Source organism: Bos indicus, chromosome 9 (genome assembly GCF_029378745.1).
Source record: "Bos indicus isolate NIAB-ARS_2022 breed Sahiwal x Tharparkar chromosome 9, NIAB-ARS_B.indTharparkar_mat_pri_1.0, whole genome shotgun sequence".
Taxonomy (NCBI): Eukaryota; Metazoa; Chordata; class Mammalia; order Artiodactyla; family Bovidae; genus Bos; species Bos indicus.
Genome location: NC_091768.1, coordinates 67,695,008 through 67,711,727, shown reverse-complemented (window position 1 = coordinate 67,711,727; position 16,720 = coordinate 67,695,008). Strand labels below are relative to the sequence as shown.

General features: G+C 35.8%; 1 protein-coding gene across 2 annotated transcripts in view; it reads right to left on the bottom strand.

Annotated features, from left to right (window-relative positions):
• Nucleotides 1-16,720, bottom strand: part of LAMA2 (laminin subunit alpha 2) — a 694,677-nt gene that overhangs the window by 199,938 nt on the left and 478,019 nt on the right. For both annotated transcript variants that reach the window (XM_070795552.1, XM_070795553.1), the window contains exons 29-30: nt 14,537-14,671; nt 1,700-1,824 (exon numbers count right to left, since the gene is read on the bottom strand). In XM_070795552.1, the coding sequence (XP_070651653.1) occupies nt 1,700-1,824; nt 14,537-14,671 (260 nt within the window). The remainder of the gene's footprint in view (nt 1-1,699; nt 1,825-14,536; nt 14,672-16,720) is intronic.

The following is a 16,720-nucleotide window of genomic DNA, read 5'->3' as shown; positions in this document are numbered from 1 at the left end:
GCTTCCTGCTTCTAAGCTTTTACTCTATAAATTTTCTACTATCTCTGCCAGTAAAAACTCTTCAATCTGTTGTAAATTTAATAATTTAAATAAACTTAAAATTTATTATGCATGCTCAGTTGTGTCTTTTTGTGACCTCATGAACTGTAGCCTGCCAGGCTCCTCTGTCCATGGGATTCTCCAGGTAAGAATACTGGAGTGGGTTGCCATTTCCTCCTCCAGGGAATCTTCCCTGAACCAGTACCTCCTGTGGCTCCTTCATTGGCAGGTGGATTCTTTATCACTGAGCCACCTAGGAAGCCAAAACTTTATTATTAATATTATTAATTTTTTAATATATTCTTTAAGTTTCCAAAATCAAGTGTGGTACTTTGTGCCTTCAAATTTCCTTTAAATCTAAGTTGACCTCTCTGAAGACACCCATTTAACTGTGAGCCTCTCCAAGAGATGTTCTGCTTCTTTTTTATATATCCTGTAGCTTTTGTTATAGTTCACTCTACAGTAAATTATCAATTAATTATTAATTCCCATTTTAATAAACCATAAATTAAATACCTTTCTCTTGTTCAGCTCAGTTCATCAGAGGTAGATTAGGGAAAGGAGGATGAAAATAATATATTTCACACACCAACCACTTTTGCTCAATGAATTATAAGATCATGCATTTTATCCTCATCAATATCCCATTTATCTAAAAATTCACATTTGATATCCTATGCAAGACATATGTTCTGTTCAACCAAAAATGGATTCTTGTAGAGGAAAGGGAGATAATCACATGAAAATGTTTTCAAAATGTAAACAAAGCCAAAGATGGGGGAAAAAAAAAAAAACGGAATAGGTAGAACTATCTCTTCATCTGAGTTGCTTTATGGTTCTTATACACTAAAGATAAGGTGTCTAGGATTCTAATTCTGAACAAAGTGCCCTACATTCCTTCAAAAGCAAATTCTTAGAGAAAAAAATTACCCTACCGTGTAGAGATTGAATTCTATAAATCATTTAAAAGAAAGTGCAGATTGTCTTAGCAAAAAGGTAAGTGAAAACACCTAGGGGTTTTCATCAATACATAAACCAATGCAGAATGTTCTGACAGCACTGAAATAAAATATGCCTGCATTTGCTTCCCCTTATGGCTGTGTTTCCATGGTACCAAGCTTGGATTATCTTAACAGAAAGAGGGCTGTGATTCTGGGAGATACTGACTTCTTTTGGAGCATAACAATAAGTCATCTTGCTGGAACCACATTATTTTTCAATTATCTGCCTGATAATTCTTATCAGTCATGAACTAAACACAGAAAATGAATGGAAACAGCTATAAAATTTATATACTATGCATCAAACAATCCCTCATAGCTGAAGTTATTGCAGCATTATATGAAAACACTAGGTCTTTCTAAAAACTTATAAGATTATACACATTTGTACATAAATTATTTATTTCATAAATATATGTTAACATTGGTATTTACATTTTAATTAATAAGCATTATTTACTTGGGACAGAGTTTTAAAGGAAAAAGGAACCATAGAGTATTAAGTGCTCACTTTTGTCATGTTTTTATATTGTTTAAAAAATCTATCTTAAATTGAGATTTTTGTCTACATGAAAAAAATAGCTAAATCACAGAAAAGTCCATGTGCTACACAGATGGTGTTACTGATTGGGAAATATGGTAATATTTCTCAGTCTTACTTGTTGCTGGAAGAAATTAGAGGACAAGCACATTGCTGACAGTCATTTGGCAATCCCTTGACAATGCCATAATAACCAAGAGCACATCGTTCACAGAAGTCACCAGCAGTGTGATGTTGACAATTCTGCAAAGGAAGAGGAGTTTGTTTTGAAAGTAATGACAGAATGTAATTTATCATAGAGCTCCCCACCTATGAGTTTGTGTGCTCCTGTGAACACACACACACACACATACACACACCCCATTGACAGAACTCAGTTATTAACCCTACATCTATTTTAAAATTTATTTATTTTTAATTGAAGGATAATTGCTTTACAGAATTCTGTTGCTTTCCGTCAAACTTTAACATGAGTCAGTCATAGGTGTACATATGTCCCCTTCCTCTTGAACCTCCCTCCCATCTCCTTCCCCTCTAGATTGTTAAAGAGCCCCTGTTTGCATTCCCTGAGACACACAGCAAATTCCCATTGGCTATCTATTTTACATATGGTAATGTAAGTTTCCATGTTACTCTCTCTATACATCTCACCCTCCCTTCCCCTCTCCCTATGTCCATAAGTCTGTTCTGTATGTTTGTTTGTCTACTGCTGCCTTGCAAACAAATTCATCAGAACCATTTTTCTAGATTCCACATATATGTGTTAGTATACGATATTTATTTTTCTCTCTCTGACTTACTTCACTCTGTATAATAGGCTCTACGTTCATCCACCTCATTAGACTGACTCAAATGCGTTCCTTTTTATGGCTGAGTAATATTTCTTTGTTAATATGTACATATTTTTAAAAGAAGCTCTTTCATTTTGAGAAGTTAATACTGGGCTGTTGTAGCGATAATGGCAAGAGTTTCTGTTCTCTTTTCCTTACATCAGCCTCTCTGAATTAATTTTCCTCTTATTCTAATCTGGGGAATAGACTTCACAAATTTCTAAAATTTATTGTATCATCTGGCTATTTATGCTTCTTCTCTACAAGGTGTTAAAAAAGTGCTAAAAATCCTAAGGTCTTGGTGCCTGACCATCAGTGGGCTTTTTGAAACTAAACCAAGGTGGAAAGCATAAATATCTTAAGAGAAAACAATTATTAAAAAAAAAAAAAAGAAAAGTCAGCCTTGTTTCCAGATTAAGAATGTTATTCATCTAATTCTTGCCAAGTGTTGACTGTTCTTTATAGACAGAGAGGACCCAATCTGAAACCAGGGGTCTCAAGTCAGTATTTTCTTTTAATGTTTGCATAATAAGAGGTATTTGGGTAACACGTTTTAACACATTTCCAAAAGAAAATGAGAACAGTTTTGGAATATTGTTTCACCACAAACAATAACTTAAGTCACTTCCTCTGACTCTTTTTGAGAGTTTAAGCTAATTCTCTGGGGTGAAACCATGGCATTATCACAGTGAATTTTGGAACCCTATTGTTTCATTTTTTGGTGTTATGTTGAAAATACATTGTGTTACAAATAAGATTTTATAATTCGCTGTTAAATTGATCTACTTTTCTAACAGGATACAAATATCAAATCTTCTAATTCTCCAACTCTCTCTCAACAGATGTTAGCTTCTTATTTTCAGGGAAAAGGAAGTCCTCATTTGGTGTTCCCTCATCTTCCTGCCAAACAACAGACCATCTTTTCTGCCTCACTTTCCTTCCTGTCAATGTTTAGTTCTGTCCACAAGAAGTAGTGCATTGTTCTTTGTCTAAAGCTGCTCTCCTCCTAAACTCTCATTTAGAAAAAAGGCCTTCTTTGTCTCCTATTACCTCCAGCATCTGCATTTTCTCCTTTGATGGCTTACTTCCACTGACAGTTGAGATTGGTTAAGCCTTTCATGTTAAAAAAAAAAAAAAAATCTCTGGGAACTCATGTTTCTGGACAACTTCCATCTTATCTTTGATAGGTTTATTAAAAACACTATTCACATTGCTAGTCTCTACTTCCTCATCTCTTTTTCACCTCTTCATTTTTTAATGAAGGCTTTAAACATACATATATTCTTTTTCAGATTCTTTTCCACTATAGGATATTACAAGATATTGAGTATAGTTTCCTGTGCTATACAGTAGGTCCATGCTGTTTATTTTATTTTATATATAGTAGCATGTATATATTAACCCTAAACTCCTAATTTACTTCCCCTCTGACCCCAAATAGGCTTCTGATTTCACCACTGGAACATACGTCCAGGCTCATAAATATGATCTTTCTTGCTAAATCAAAATTTACTGACAAGAATCTGTCTTCATGATATATGAACCATCTGCAGCAGCTGATATTCCTTGCCATCATTAGGTTGACATTTTCTCTTTCTACAACAGTACATGAACCAAGAACTTCCAAATGTACAAGCTGGATTTAAAAGAGGCAGAGGAACCAGTGAAGAGGAACTAGAGTCTCTTGATGAAGGTGAAAGAGGAGAATGAAAAAGCTGGCTTAAAACTCAACATTCAAAAAACTAAGATCATGGCATCTGGATGGGGGCATCCGTCATGGCAAATAGATGGGGGAAAAAGTGAAGATAGTGACAGACTTTATTTTCTTGGGCTCCAAAATCACTGTGAATGGTGACTGCAGCAATGAAATTAAAAGATGCTTGCTCCTAGGAAAACAGCTATGACAAATCTTGACAGCATATTAAAAAAGTAGAGATATCATTTTGCTGACAAAGGTCCACATTGTCAAAGCTATGGTTTTTCCAGTAGTCATGTACAGCTGTGAGAGGTGAACCATAAAGAAGGCTGAAAGCCAAAGAATTGATGCTTTTGAACTGTGGTTTTGGAGAGGACTCTTGAGAGTCCCCTGGACTGCAAAGAGATCCAACCAGTCAATCTTAAAGGAAATCAACCCTGAATATTCATTGGAAGGACAGATGCTGAAGCTCCAATACTTGGCCAATTGATGCAAAGAGCTCACTCATTGGAAAAAGCTCTAATGCTGGGAAAGATTAAGGGCAAAAGGAAAAAGGGATGATTAGAGGATGAGATGGTTGGATGGCATCACTGACTCAATGGACATGAGTTTGAGCAAGCTCTGGGAAATAGTGAAGGGCAGGAAGCCTGGTGTGCTTCAGTGCATGGGGTTACAGATTTGGACATGACTTAGTGACTGAACAATAAAATGGTTTCTCTAATAGTACAGTGTACTGAGTGATTTCCTCCCTCTGTGGCTACTCTTTTTTATCTTCCTTCATGGATTTTTTTTCTTCTTTCTGTTGAGTAAGATTGGTCCTTTCTAACTTTGGCTCTCATTTCTTTTCTTTCTCTTTCCTACATTTTCTACCTTTGTCATTTCAACCATTACTAGAACTTCAGCTATCAGAGCTTCCCAGGTGGTGCCAGTGGTAAAGAACCCGCCTGCCAATTCAAGAGACATAAGGGAAGCAAGTTCCATCCCTGAGTCGGGAAGATCCCCTGGAAGAGGAAATGGCAACCTGCTGGAGTACTCTTGCTGGAGAATCTCATGGACAGAGGAGCCTGGTGGGCTACAGTCCATGGGGTCACAAACAGTCAGACATGACTGATGTGACAGCACCATAGCATAGCATAGCAGCTATCATCTATCTTTCCCAAAGTCTAAATTTTATATATTCTGCCTAATATCAATCTCTAATGAGTTCCATACTTAAGTTTCTAATTGCTTCTTAGATAGATCTTCTTGTATAACACAAAAGTATTTGAATGAGAAACCTCAAAAATTAAGCTCATCTCTTTCAAAATCTCCTAATACTCCTGTATTTCCCATTTAATTTGGGGTCACTATCATCTCTCTGGCATAGCAAGAAAGACCTTTATAATTCAGCCTCTGCTTACTCCTCCAGTCTTCCATCTAGCCACTGTAACCTTCACACTGTATGCTAAAGCTATATAGGACTATCTGAAATTCTCAAATTATGCAGTGCCTCCTCTTACCTCTGGGAGTTTTCATATGCAAATATCTTGTTCTGGGATGTTTTTCCTCCTCTTACTTGACTAACACGTATTCATTCAGCTCTCATTTTCACTGTCTCTTTCTCTGATAAACATTCCCTGATGCCTGAAGTCTGGGCTAAATTCTCCTTGCTCAACACAGTGGCTGAAATATGTTGACATTCAATGACTATTTTGAATGAAATGACTGCATAAATGAATGTACTTTCTAGGTATTATAGATGAAAACTGGTTAGGCTTCTTAAGATGAAAAGGTCAAGTTTCAAGTCTAAAGAATTTACAGTAAGGTGGCTAGCAGGGAAAGAGGATTTGTCGTATTTGGATACTGATTTAAGTACCATAATCCTCTCTTTTTCAATCATCCAAAGGAATCACTTGTATTTTAGCAAGAAAATAGCGATTTCATATTTAACAGTAGCATAGTGAGAGATAATGGTTCCAAGATAAAATAATTGTCTGTGAATTCCAGTCTCAAATCATTCAGCAAGTTGCCAAATGATGAAAGAGTGTTAACTGGGGAGTGCTTTAAGAACATACTTTATAGTTATAGAAATGAGCAGATGCCCCAAAATACATGGTATCTTAAACAATAATTGTTAACATTTGCCTTTGTAAAAAATAAAAAAAAAACAACCTGCATAATAAATTATTTATGTAACCTACTGTAACACTGATAAGTGAGTCAACACAAAAAATAATGCTGATCATTACTAAAAATACAGATATTTAAAAAATATGGCTTGCTTCTTTTATACCTACAACTCTGTGTAATTTCTATGCAGAGAAAGCAAATATTTGAACTTTCTCTGGACAGTCAATCTTTCACAGGGTTGCTGACATACTAAACTTGGTTAACTGAATTAAATGCCCCACTTAGCCCCACAAACACAGCACACAAATCATGATGCTATTTTTGAAACTTTTGACATCAATCTTTCATATGACTTTCCTGTTTCCTTTGAAATAGAGGACATAATATTTTTCTTATACAGAAATTAATCTTTAGAAAAAAATTTTATGTGTTAGATGCCTAAAGAGAAGTTTAATAATCTGGAGATTAATATATGCCAGTATCATTTCAATAGTAGATTACAATATATAGCATTCGTTTTTGTTTTTTGTACATGGGAAAACGGGGTATTCATTCCTTCCACTAAATCAAATGAATATTGTATTAATATTTGGTATCTTTGAACTAAGGTGAGAAGTTACTATTTTTCTTTATAGGGATGCCTCTTCACACTCCTTGACATATTATTAAATGCATGGATTCTCAAAGGCAGCCCTTTTCATCTTGTATAACCATAAGCTACATAGTTTTTCCTTATGCCGAATGAAAACTTGTTTCACTCTAATTTTCAGTTAGTAACCCAAGTTCTGCCTTCCGAAGCTATGCAGATTAAATCCTCCCTGGTGGCTCAGAAGGTAAAGACTGCCTGTGGTGCAAGAGACCTGGGTTTGATCCCTGGGTTGGGAAGATTCCCTGGAGAAGACAATGGCTACCCATTCCAGTACTCTTGCCTGAAGAATTCCATGGACAGAGGAGCCTGATGGGCTACAGTCCATGGGGTCACAGAGTCAGATAGGACTGAGTGACTAACACTTTTACTTTCACAAAGCTTTTCCTTGTGCTGATTGAAAATGTTTCACTCTAATTTCAATTAGGGACCCAAGCTCTGCCTCCTGAAGCTATGCAGATTAAGTCTAATTTCCATTTCTCAGGGAAAGTCTTCAAATATCTTAAGTACATTATTACTTCCTAAATCTTTTTCTCAAGCTAAACAGTTAACAACCCTGATTAGTCAGAATTTCTCTTAAAATAGAGATTCTAAATCTCACCAAATATATTTAACATACTTCCATCCTTGATCTTGATCTTATACAAGTGAATCTATATAGTAAAATAAGAACTCCTATTTCATAGAAATTGCTATTATGTGTCATTCCCTCTGTTTTTTACCTTAAACACTAGTATATAAATTCCTAGAGGGCAATACCCACACATTCCTTATCTTTATATTCCCAGAACCCACCACTATGCCTGAACATTGTAATACTTTTTAAAAAATGCCTCAAGAATGAATAAACAAGTGAGCCTAAGTTCAAAACCTACTCTATTAATTTAACCTTGTTAATTGTGGCTCATAATTCTACCTGCCAGGCTCTTTTTGATTATTGACAGCATCCAACACTTTACATCATCTGAATATTTGATAGATTTCATTCAAATCACTGAAAAAGATTTTGAACATGACGGGGTCAAACACAAATCCTATGCCTCATCAATGGAGACATCTCTAGAGCTTATTCTAGGTTATGCTGTTTAGCAGCTTCTACATCCACTGAACCTGTTAACTGATCACTATTTGGCCTATATTTTCAGCCCTGTTTGTGAGCATATAATGAAATGTTCTATCAAATGCCCATCTGAACAAACCAGAGTTTGAACCATAGATCTGACTCTTAGGCTTATGACTTAAGCAAATTATTTAATTTCTCTCAGCATCATTTTATCAGCTGTATTAGAAGGAATAATCCTTTCTCATCAATTTATTGTAAGAATAAATGAGAAAAGATTATCTACAGTGGCAAGCCCTGGTTCTGGTACATACATAAAGTTGGACACATAGTAGCTGTTAATCTTTTTTACTAAGTTTGACACATCATTTATTACATTCTATGATGAATGTGAAATTATACTGAGAATCATGGGACTATGGTCTCAGATGTTATATACATCGTAACTCAAGCAATTAGCCTGATACGTCTTATTTTAAGGGAACCTATTCTGATAGCTAATAAACATTATGTTTCACTGGAGATCAAACTCAATCTGTTTCTTACATTCTACTTTCCTTTTTAAAACCTGGTATGACACTTTATTGTTCTCCATCCTGTGACAAATTTCATATTTTCATGATTTTGCAAATTTTTTTCATATACAGCTCTTAATCACATTGCAGATTCTATTAATACACTGGGGTAAAATTCACCTGGACCTTCAAAATCACACTCATTCCATCAGCTAAAAGTATGATTACTCTCACCCATAATCAGCAAGTATTATTTTGTACTAGATTTGAAACCTGATTCTAATACTTTTTACTGAAGGCTCTGTAAGTTACTTAAAATTTTTTAGGATTAATTTTCAGAGTTGTAATAAAATACTAATAATTTCTACCTTGGTAAGATAGATTAAATAAGATAAGGTTTATTTTAAAAAGACTTAAACACAGTAGATTCTAGTTATGAGTTTACTGAAGATGGAACTAATTGCTTAACCATGGAGACTGAGTGTTACAGACAACACAGCAGGTCAATGATAGAGATTTACTTTATCCTTTCATTTTAAAATAAGAATTGTGATAGAGTAAAAATAATATTTTCACAACTTGTTTAGTCTTGAAAAAGTTATTTGTGCCACCTGAGATTTCAATATTCCCATGTAAAGTGTTGGAGAAATAATATTGACTATGTAAGTCACTCAGTCATGTCCTACTTTTTGTGATCTTATGGACTATAGCCTGCCAGGCTCTCTGTGGGATTTCCCAAGCAAGAATACTGGAGTGGGTTGTCATTCCTCCTCCAGGGGATCTTTCCAACCCAGGGATCGAACCAGTGTTTCTTATGGTTCCTGGGTTCTTTACCACTAGTGGCACCTGGGAAGCCCAATATTGACTATAGGTTTAGTGAAAATTCAATGAGAATATATATGTGTATAAAAATACAAAGCTATAGATGTGTTATATAAACTCTTAAAACTCTGACTATCTTATCTATTTTTATGATTGCGTGCGTGTGTGTGTATGTGTGTGTGTGTATGGATCAGTATTAAATCACCTATCTCTTCTCCCCCTTCTGGCATGAGGTTCAATATTTTGTAGGTTTTACTATTTCATTTTGAAGAAAGTTTTCCTTAAGAGGCAATGGTAACTTAGATATTGGTAATAACATGCCTATGTGTAGGATTTATTAGCATCTACGAAGAAGCAACAAGCTCTCTTGTGTCATTAATAATTATTAAGAGGGTAGTTATAAAGTGATGTGTTTTATTTTACAGGTGAAATGTTTAGCTTGTGAAATTTTCTACAGTATTTTTCTACTCTTTATTTCTGAAGAAAGGAATAAAGGAAAAGAAAAAACAAGATAAGAGAAAATCTGGCACAGCATTAGATATAGCAATGCTTTTTACAATAATTTTTGATTAATTATCATCTGGTTCTTAGACTATAAATGGTGGATAATATGTATGGTAATTAACATCTTTATTATCATTAATCATCATAGCCATAACTTCTACTATAGAGCTTATCATGTGCCAAGTAATGTTCTAAGCCTTTTACCTAGCATTTCATTGAATCCATAGAAAAACTCTATGATTCAGTACTATTATTATCTTCATTTTATAAATGAGGAAATTAAGACGCCATTGAGGTTAAATAAGTTGACTAAGCTTACACAGCCCATAATGGATGAAGCCAGAATTTGAATCAAGGCAGTCCGACCACAGAGTCATGTTTATAACCACCATGCCAACATAGAGGGTATTGCATTGTGTAGTGGATATGATATTTAACTGGGAAACACAGTAAAAATAGTAAAGAAATCTGTATGCTTCAGTTGCTTCAGATATAGCATTGGAGTAATCATAGTTATTTCCTATTTGTCTCATGAAGTGTTTCAAAGATGAGCAAAGTTGCCTAACCTCAAAAGTTGTAAGCTCCCTGATGGAAAATATAAAAATTCAGACCACAATAATTTATACTAGCTGTGTATGTCTGATGCATTTATGTATTTATTTTTATTTCACATAGGGATATCTCAGAAAATGGAGCTTACAGTAAGAATTGTTGGCCCAAAAGTGGTTATAATAATCAGTTGGTCAAAAGAGTACAGACGGTATAAATACAACTTTTATCTGAAATAAAAATGAAATTAAACTGTATCTTTTATGAGGACTTCTAAATTATTCATTGTTGTTCAGTTGCTAAGTTGTGTCTGATTCTTGGTGATCCTGCGAACTGCAGGACATCAGGCTTCCTTGTCCTTGACCATCTTCTGGAGTTTGCTCAAACTCATGTCCATTGAGTCAGTGAAGCTAGCCAACTATCTTATCCTCTGCCACTCACCTTCTCCTCCTGCCCTCAATTTTTCCCAGCATCATATGGAGTGACATTACTATTATAATTTACAGTGAAGATAGCATAAGAAAGAAAAATGCATTTAATTCTCACTTAAGAATGTATGTTAACCACCTCTGAAATTATCTGTTGAATTTTACTGGCCAGAAAGTTGGGAAAAAACATTACCCTTAAACCAAATGACAATTATTTCAAGAATTCAAGGATGGTTAGTATCTACACCTCCGCTCCAGTCCTCACAAATAAGCATATTATAAATTTCCATATTCTGTCTTGATTGAAAGAAGACAGTCTTTAAGAAGTCAGGAATAAAAAGTTGTCTTAATAGGATGAAAAATATTTACGTTAAACTAATCGCCAGAATTGTACTTTGTGATAAAAGATCTGAGTCATTCTTATTAAAATCATGAATAAGATAGGAAGCTGACCACCCTTCTATATAACATTTTTTGAGACTTAAAGCAAAACTATGAAAGTATTATATGAGAGATAGCTCTGGCAAGGAAGACACATATATAGTTTTTTGAAAATATTGTAAATATAAAAATAACTGAATCAACTAAGAAATGTCTAGAGCTAGAAAGAAAGTAGTTGAATGTTAAAAAACATGTAAAAAATCTATTTTGTCAATATTTACCAGTAATGACCAGTTAATAAATACATTGAAATAAAAAATATAATGCTTACCATTAATAAGAAAATGTAAGATACGTGGCAATAATTTTAACATAAGAAATGCATAGCCCATATAGGTAATACTAAAAAAACTATGAAGCATAAAATGTTTGAAAGTAAAGAGTATCATATTCTTAAGGTTTAGGGAGGATAATTCAATAGTGTAAAGACGATGATTGTTTATGAACCGCTTAATACACTTCAAATAAAAATTCTAGTGCTATTTTTTGGGGAAGAGAGGAAATAGTGAATCAAAATGTCATTTGAAAGAATATATAAGTACAATAAGCTAAGAAAATTAGAAAAAGAAGTGTAGCAAACAGCCTTGCTTTACTAGAATTTATAATTTACCATAAAATGAAGGTAATCAGGGCATTATAATAGGAACTAAAATGTAAGGAGAAAAGAATAGATGCTCTTTAAAACATATCTTAACACAAGTAAAAGAAATAAGTATATATTCAGACACCATGATGTGTCAAGGAGAAAAGGAAATATTATTAAGTAAATATTTCTTTAAAGTAACATATTTGAAGAAAAATTATCTCCCCAATTATAATAAATTCTGGAAAGATTAAAAAGTTGGATCTAAAATGTAATCATAGAAATAATGGTAAATACTATGCAATCTCAGTATAGATATTGAAAGTCATTGCCTGGGGGAGATCACCATGAGAATGAATATTGTTAGAGAAGCAAATTGCTCCAAGGATTCAGTCCTAGGAATATCAATGTATTGATTTCAGGTAATGAGGAGAAAACAGAAAAGAAAACTATCAAAGAGCAGACTTTACCAAGAAAATCCCGAGAATACCATGTCCAGAAAATTAAACTGAACAAAAGCTTCAAGAGGAATGGGTGACTCAGAGCAGCAAACACTGCTAATAAATCAAATACAATGAAGACCTGAACACTAACTGTTCAGGTCAGTAAATGAGTAGTAATAAGAAAAATGAACATTACAAAGCAGCGATAATAAAGAAGGCTCATGGATATTATGTTAAGTCACTTCAGTCGTGTCCGACTCTGTGTGACCCCATAGACAGCAGCCCACCAGGCTCCCCCATCCCTGGAATTCTCCAGGCAAGAATACTGGAGTGGGTTGCCATTTCCTTCTCCAATGCAGGAAAGTGAAAAGTGAAAGTGAAGTCGCTCAGTCGTGTCCGACTCCCAGCAACCCCATGGACTGCAGCCCATCAGGCTCCTCCATCCATGGGACTTTCCAGGCAAGAGTACTGGAGTGGGGTGCCATTGCCTTCTCCACATGGATATTAAGCTGGCTAGAAAGTGAGGGCATGGGAGTCACAAGGAACGTTAAAAGATGTGAATGTCAATGATGAGACTAAAAATGTTGACACTGAAGTATTAAGAAATGAAAAGTGAAGTCGCTCAGTCATGTTCAACTCTTTGCAACTCCATGGACTACATAGTCCACGGAATTTTCCAGGGCAGGATAATGGAATGGGTAGCCATTTCCAGTCAAAGGAGAGGATGGTTTACCTTGAGACTATAGAAGCTCTCAGTTCCTGATAATGACAAGCTCTCGGAAAGGCTCGTGGAGTGAGGACAAGACACTAAAGTTAAGGGTGTGGAGGAGTTCATTTTATGGGCATCAGAATCAGTAGGAATTATGACAGAAGTGGTGCTACAGTGAATGGCAATGATGCAAATGAAAAATCTTCCAGGAATGTGGTAGGTGACCTGAGGGTTAGAATGTGGCTTCAACAAGCAGGTACAGTGGGCAAATGAATGGAGACGTGAGATTCAAAGCTGGGGGTTGTTACAGAAGAGAAAAGGGTGATATGAAAGTGGCCCCACCTTCAGGCTCAGGGGAATGAAGAGTGTGAGAAAAAACAGTGGCTTTCACTTGAGAGCATGGCTGGGGAGCAATGTGTTGGGAAATCGCGTTTCACTTTGAGCAAATGAAGAGGAAATCAAGGGAAGAGGGAGATTATGTAGGGATTTTGCTGATTTCTGGTCATGAGTTCCACAAGGCTCCATGGGGGTTTCAGAAGACTAGAAGAGGTGGTGAAGGAATTCAGCAGAGATACCCAGAGCTGTGTGGGATTAGATTTTGGGGGCCCCAAGTGGTGACATGTAAAACTTGAATTTCTCCACAGTCCTGATTGCTCCAGGGATGAGAAAATGGGGTTTTAGCAGGAATATCACAAAAATAAAAAAATAAAAAAAAGAGCAATTAAAAATTCTTTAAAAAGTTAAATTATGGGATATCAAATCAAAGAGTATAAAGATTGTAAAGACTAGCAACATAATATGCTCATGATATGTACATTTTTAAAAAAAATTCAGGACATAAAACTACACCTATGGTATCATATAAATCTTCTTTATAAGCAAATACATAAAATTGGTGGGAAACACATAAAATATTAAATATCTATCTTGAATTTTTGATGAATTTTTTCCTTAATACTTTAATTAATTTCTTACAAAGAGTTTATTTTTAATTATAATCAGAAAAAAACCCCCTTGTGATTCTGCTGCTGCTAAGTCGCTTCAGTCGTGTCTGACTCTGTGCGACCCCATAGACGGCAGGCAGCCCACCAGGCTCCCCCGTCCCTGGGATTCTCCAGGCAAGAACACTGGAGTGGGTTGCCATTTCCTTTTCCAATGTATGAAAGTGAAAAGTGAAAGTGAAGTCGTTCAGTCGTGTCTGACTCTTCACGACCCCATGGACTGCAGCCTACCAGGCTCCTCCGTCCATGGGATTTTCCAGACAGGAGTACTGGAGTGGGGTGCCATTGCCTTCTCCGATTCTGGTACTTGTCTAAGATGCTGTTGGTATTAATATACTATTTCTTGATATGAGCAGTGATTTTTCCAGTTATAATTTTTAAATTATTTTTTAAAATGCATAGCAGTCCATGGGGTTGCACAGAGTCGGACACGACTGAGGTGACTTAGCAGCAGCAGCACGATGTCTTTTCTTCAAATATTTCTTACACACACACACTCACACATATATGTATACAATTAAGTTCCCTGCAGGTTAGCTGATCTCTGCACTCAGTTTATCAATATGTGTAAGGAGAAATGAGAACATGGGCTTTATTCAAGAAAGGCTCAGGTGAATACCTGGCATATGGAGGTTTCAGGGTCACACAGGTTGCTATGTCCATGACACTGACAAGGAACACAGGTTCCCAGGGTTGCTCCAGGGGTTCGGCCACCCGGCTCAGAACGCAGTCGATAAAATCCTGGCGTGCATGTCTGAAAGAAAAAGGGGCCAATTAGGAGAGCCAACTTGGAAAGCTTTCTTTAGCAAAACTTGGGTTCTTCACTAGTAAAAAAGAAAGATATTTTTCATCTCATCAGTGGGAAAGGCAACACCACTTACAAACAGTGAATGTCACTTTTGATTTCTAATGTGTATTTCTGCCTGGTCCATCAAGTATACAGGCAGCATCTGTGTTATCAGATGTTAGCAAAGGAAAGTTGTCATTTGCAAATACCACTCAGCCTGAGCAAACTTCACATAGTCTTTTTTCTTGAGGAAGAAGTTTGTTTTTAAATAAAATTGTCATATGGCCTAAAGAGAGAATCCCAGTGTCCTTGACAACCTAAAAGCTGTCTCTACTGTGCTTGATGGGTAGCTAGCAAATGTCCAATGAGACTCAGCAAAAAATTAAATAATAAAAAGTATTGCAGTTGCATTATTTATATAGGTATAATTTAAAGACTATAAAAGTAAGAAATTCAAAATAATAAGAGCTTTACATGTCTTGGGAATATCAGGCCACCAATAAAATGTATCTTTTCTTGATGTAGTTTTTTTCATCTTGCAATAAAAATCTGAGGGCAAACAGGAAACTGCTAACAAAGCTGACATATGCAAAATCAAGGCTTCCATCTTCATTCGGGTGTATTATGTAAATTTATCAAGAAACATCACTGGCTCCTTGGAAGAAAGCCCATCACTCTGAAGAGGAAATGAGAACAGTCCTGTGTTTTGGGCTCAGATCTCTTATTATGCAAAGCTGCTGCATTTATCAGCCATTGTTGATTTATGAGTAAGAGGTAGGAGCTAGTTTTTCAGATTCCACTAAAGATTATGAAGGGATGTTATCCATGTCAACTTTTTCCCACAGGATACCTTGCTCCCACTGATGAGAGAAGTGACTGCTGAATAAGCAGGGGAAAATATTAAATTAAGAACTTCTTTATGCCTTTGCATTCTTTTGGTTCTCCACCAAAACCAGGGTGGAGTAGGCAGAGGTTCCTTAGAAAAAGAAAACGATCATCTGCACTCTCTTGTTTGTTTTGATTTGGATAATGTGAGAGTACTTCAATTAAGCACTTAAGATTCTCTCTGCTTTTATCTTGGCCTGTAGGAAATTCTAATGAGATATAATAATGTCCTGGATGTGAGCAAGCTGATAGAACCAGGAATAGTATTCAAAATATTTGGAGTCCTATTTATCTTATAGTGGAAGAATCAGATACTTGAATAAGTTTATTCATATTATTCAAAATCAAGGTTCATTTTTGCTATTGTTACCAAGTAAGGTCTGGAAATTATGGCTCAGGAATTCATTTAAGCATAATTGAGGCAACAATCTAAGGTGTATTTAAAAAGGTTACACAGCGTAGGTTGTTCCAACTCTGGTGCATGCTGACTGTAGAATAAAATTGGATTTTTTTGGTATAGATTTCATCCTTGGATACCCATATACTTACTGTTATTTTACTGGTATATTTTCTTGGGGGGGGGGTGTCTTTAAAGATCACACAAACTGAGAGTTCCTAGCTCTATTTTTTAAATCAAACAGAAGTTTAAAACAGGTCTTACAAGAAGAATAACATTAAGAGATGGTCATTTTCATTGAGGAGTCATATGCAATTCAATGTTATGGACTGAAATCTAAAGGAGCCCTGGCAGGTGAAATTTACTGTAATATACCCAATTTCTCTTATTGCTATGGCTCTTCTCTGGAAAGAGCAGGACAAAGTAGAAAAGCACTCCAGGGGGAGTACAAGTCTGGGCTTCAACTCAAGCTCTATGTGGAAGCTTCTAGGCCTGTCTCTGTGATTCTCAACCCTGGCTGCACACAGAATCGTCTGAGGAGCTTTAAATACTGATACCTGGCTCTGCCCCCAGAGATTCTCATGAAATTGGTGGAAAGCTGGGCCAGTGTTGGTTGTAAAACTCACAGGAGGGTCTAATAAGCAGCCAGGATTGAGAATTACTGGCACGTTCCTCACTCTCTGCTGGAAATGTGTGTCTTTGAAGGGCATACAGACTCTGGCACTGTGACATCA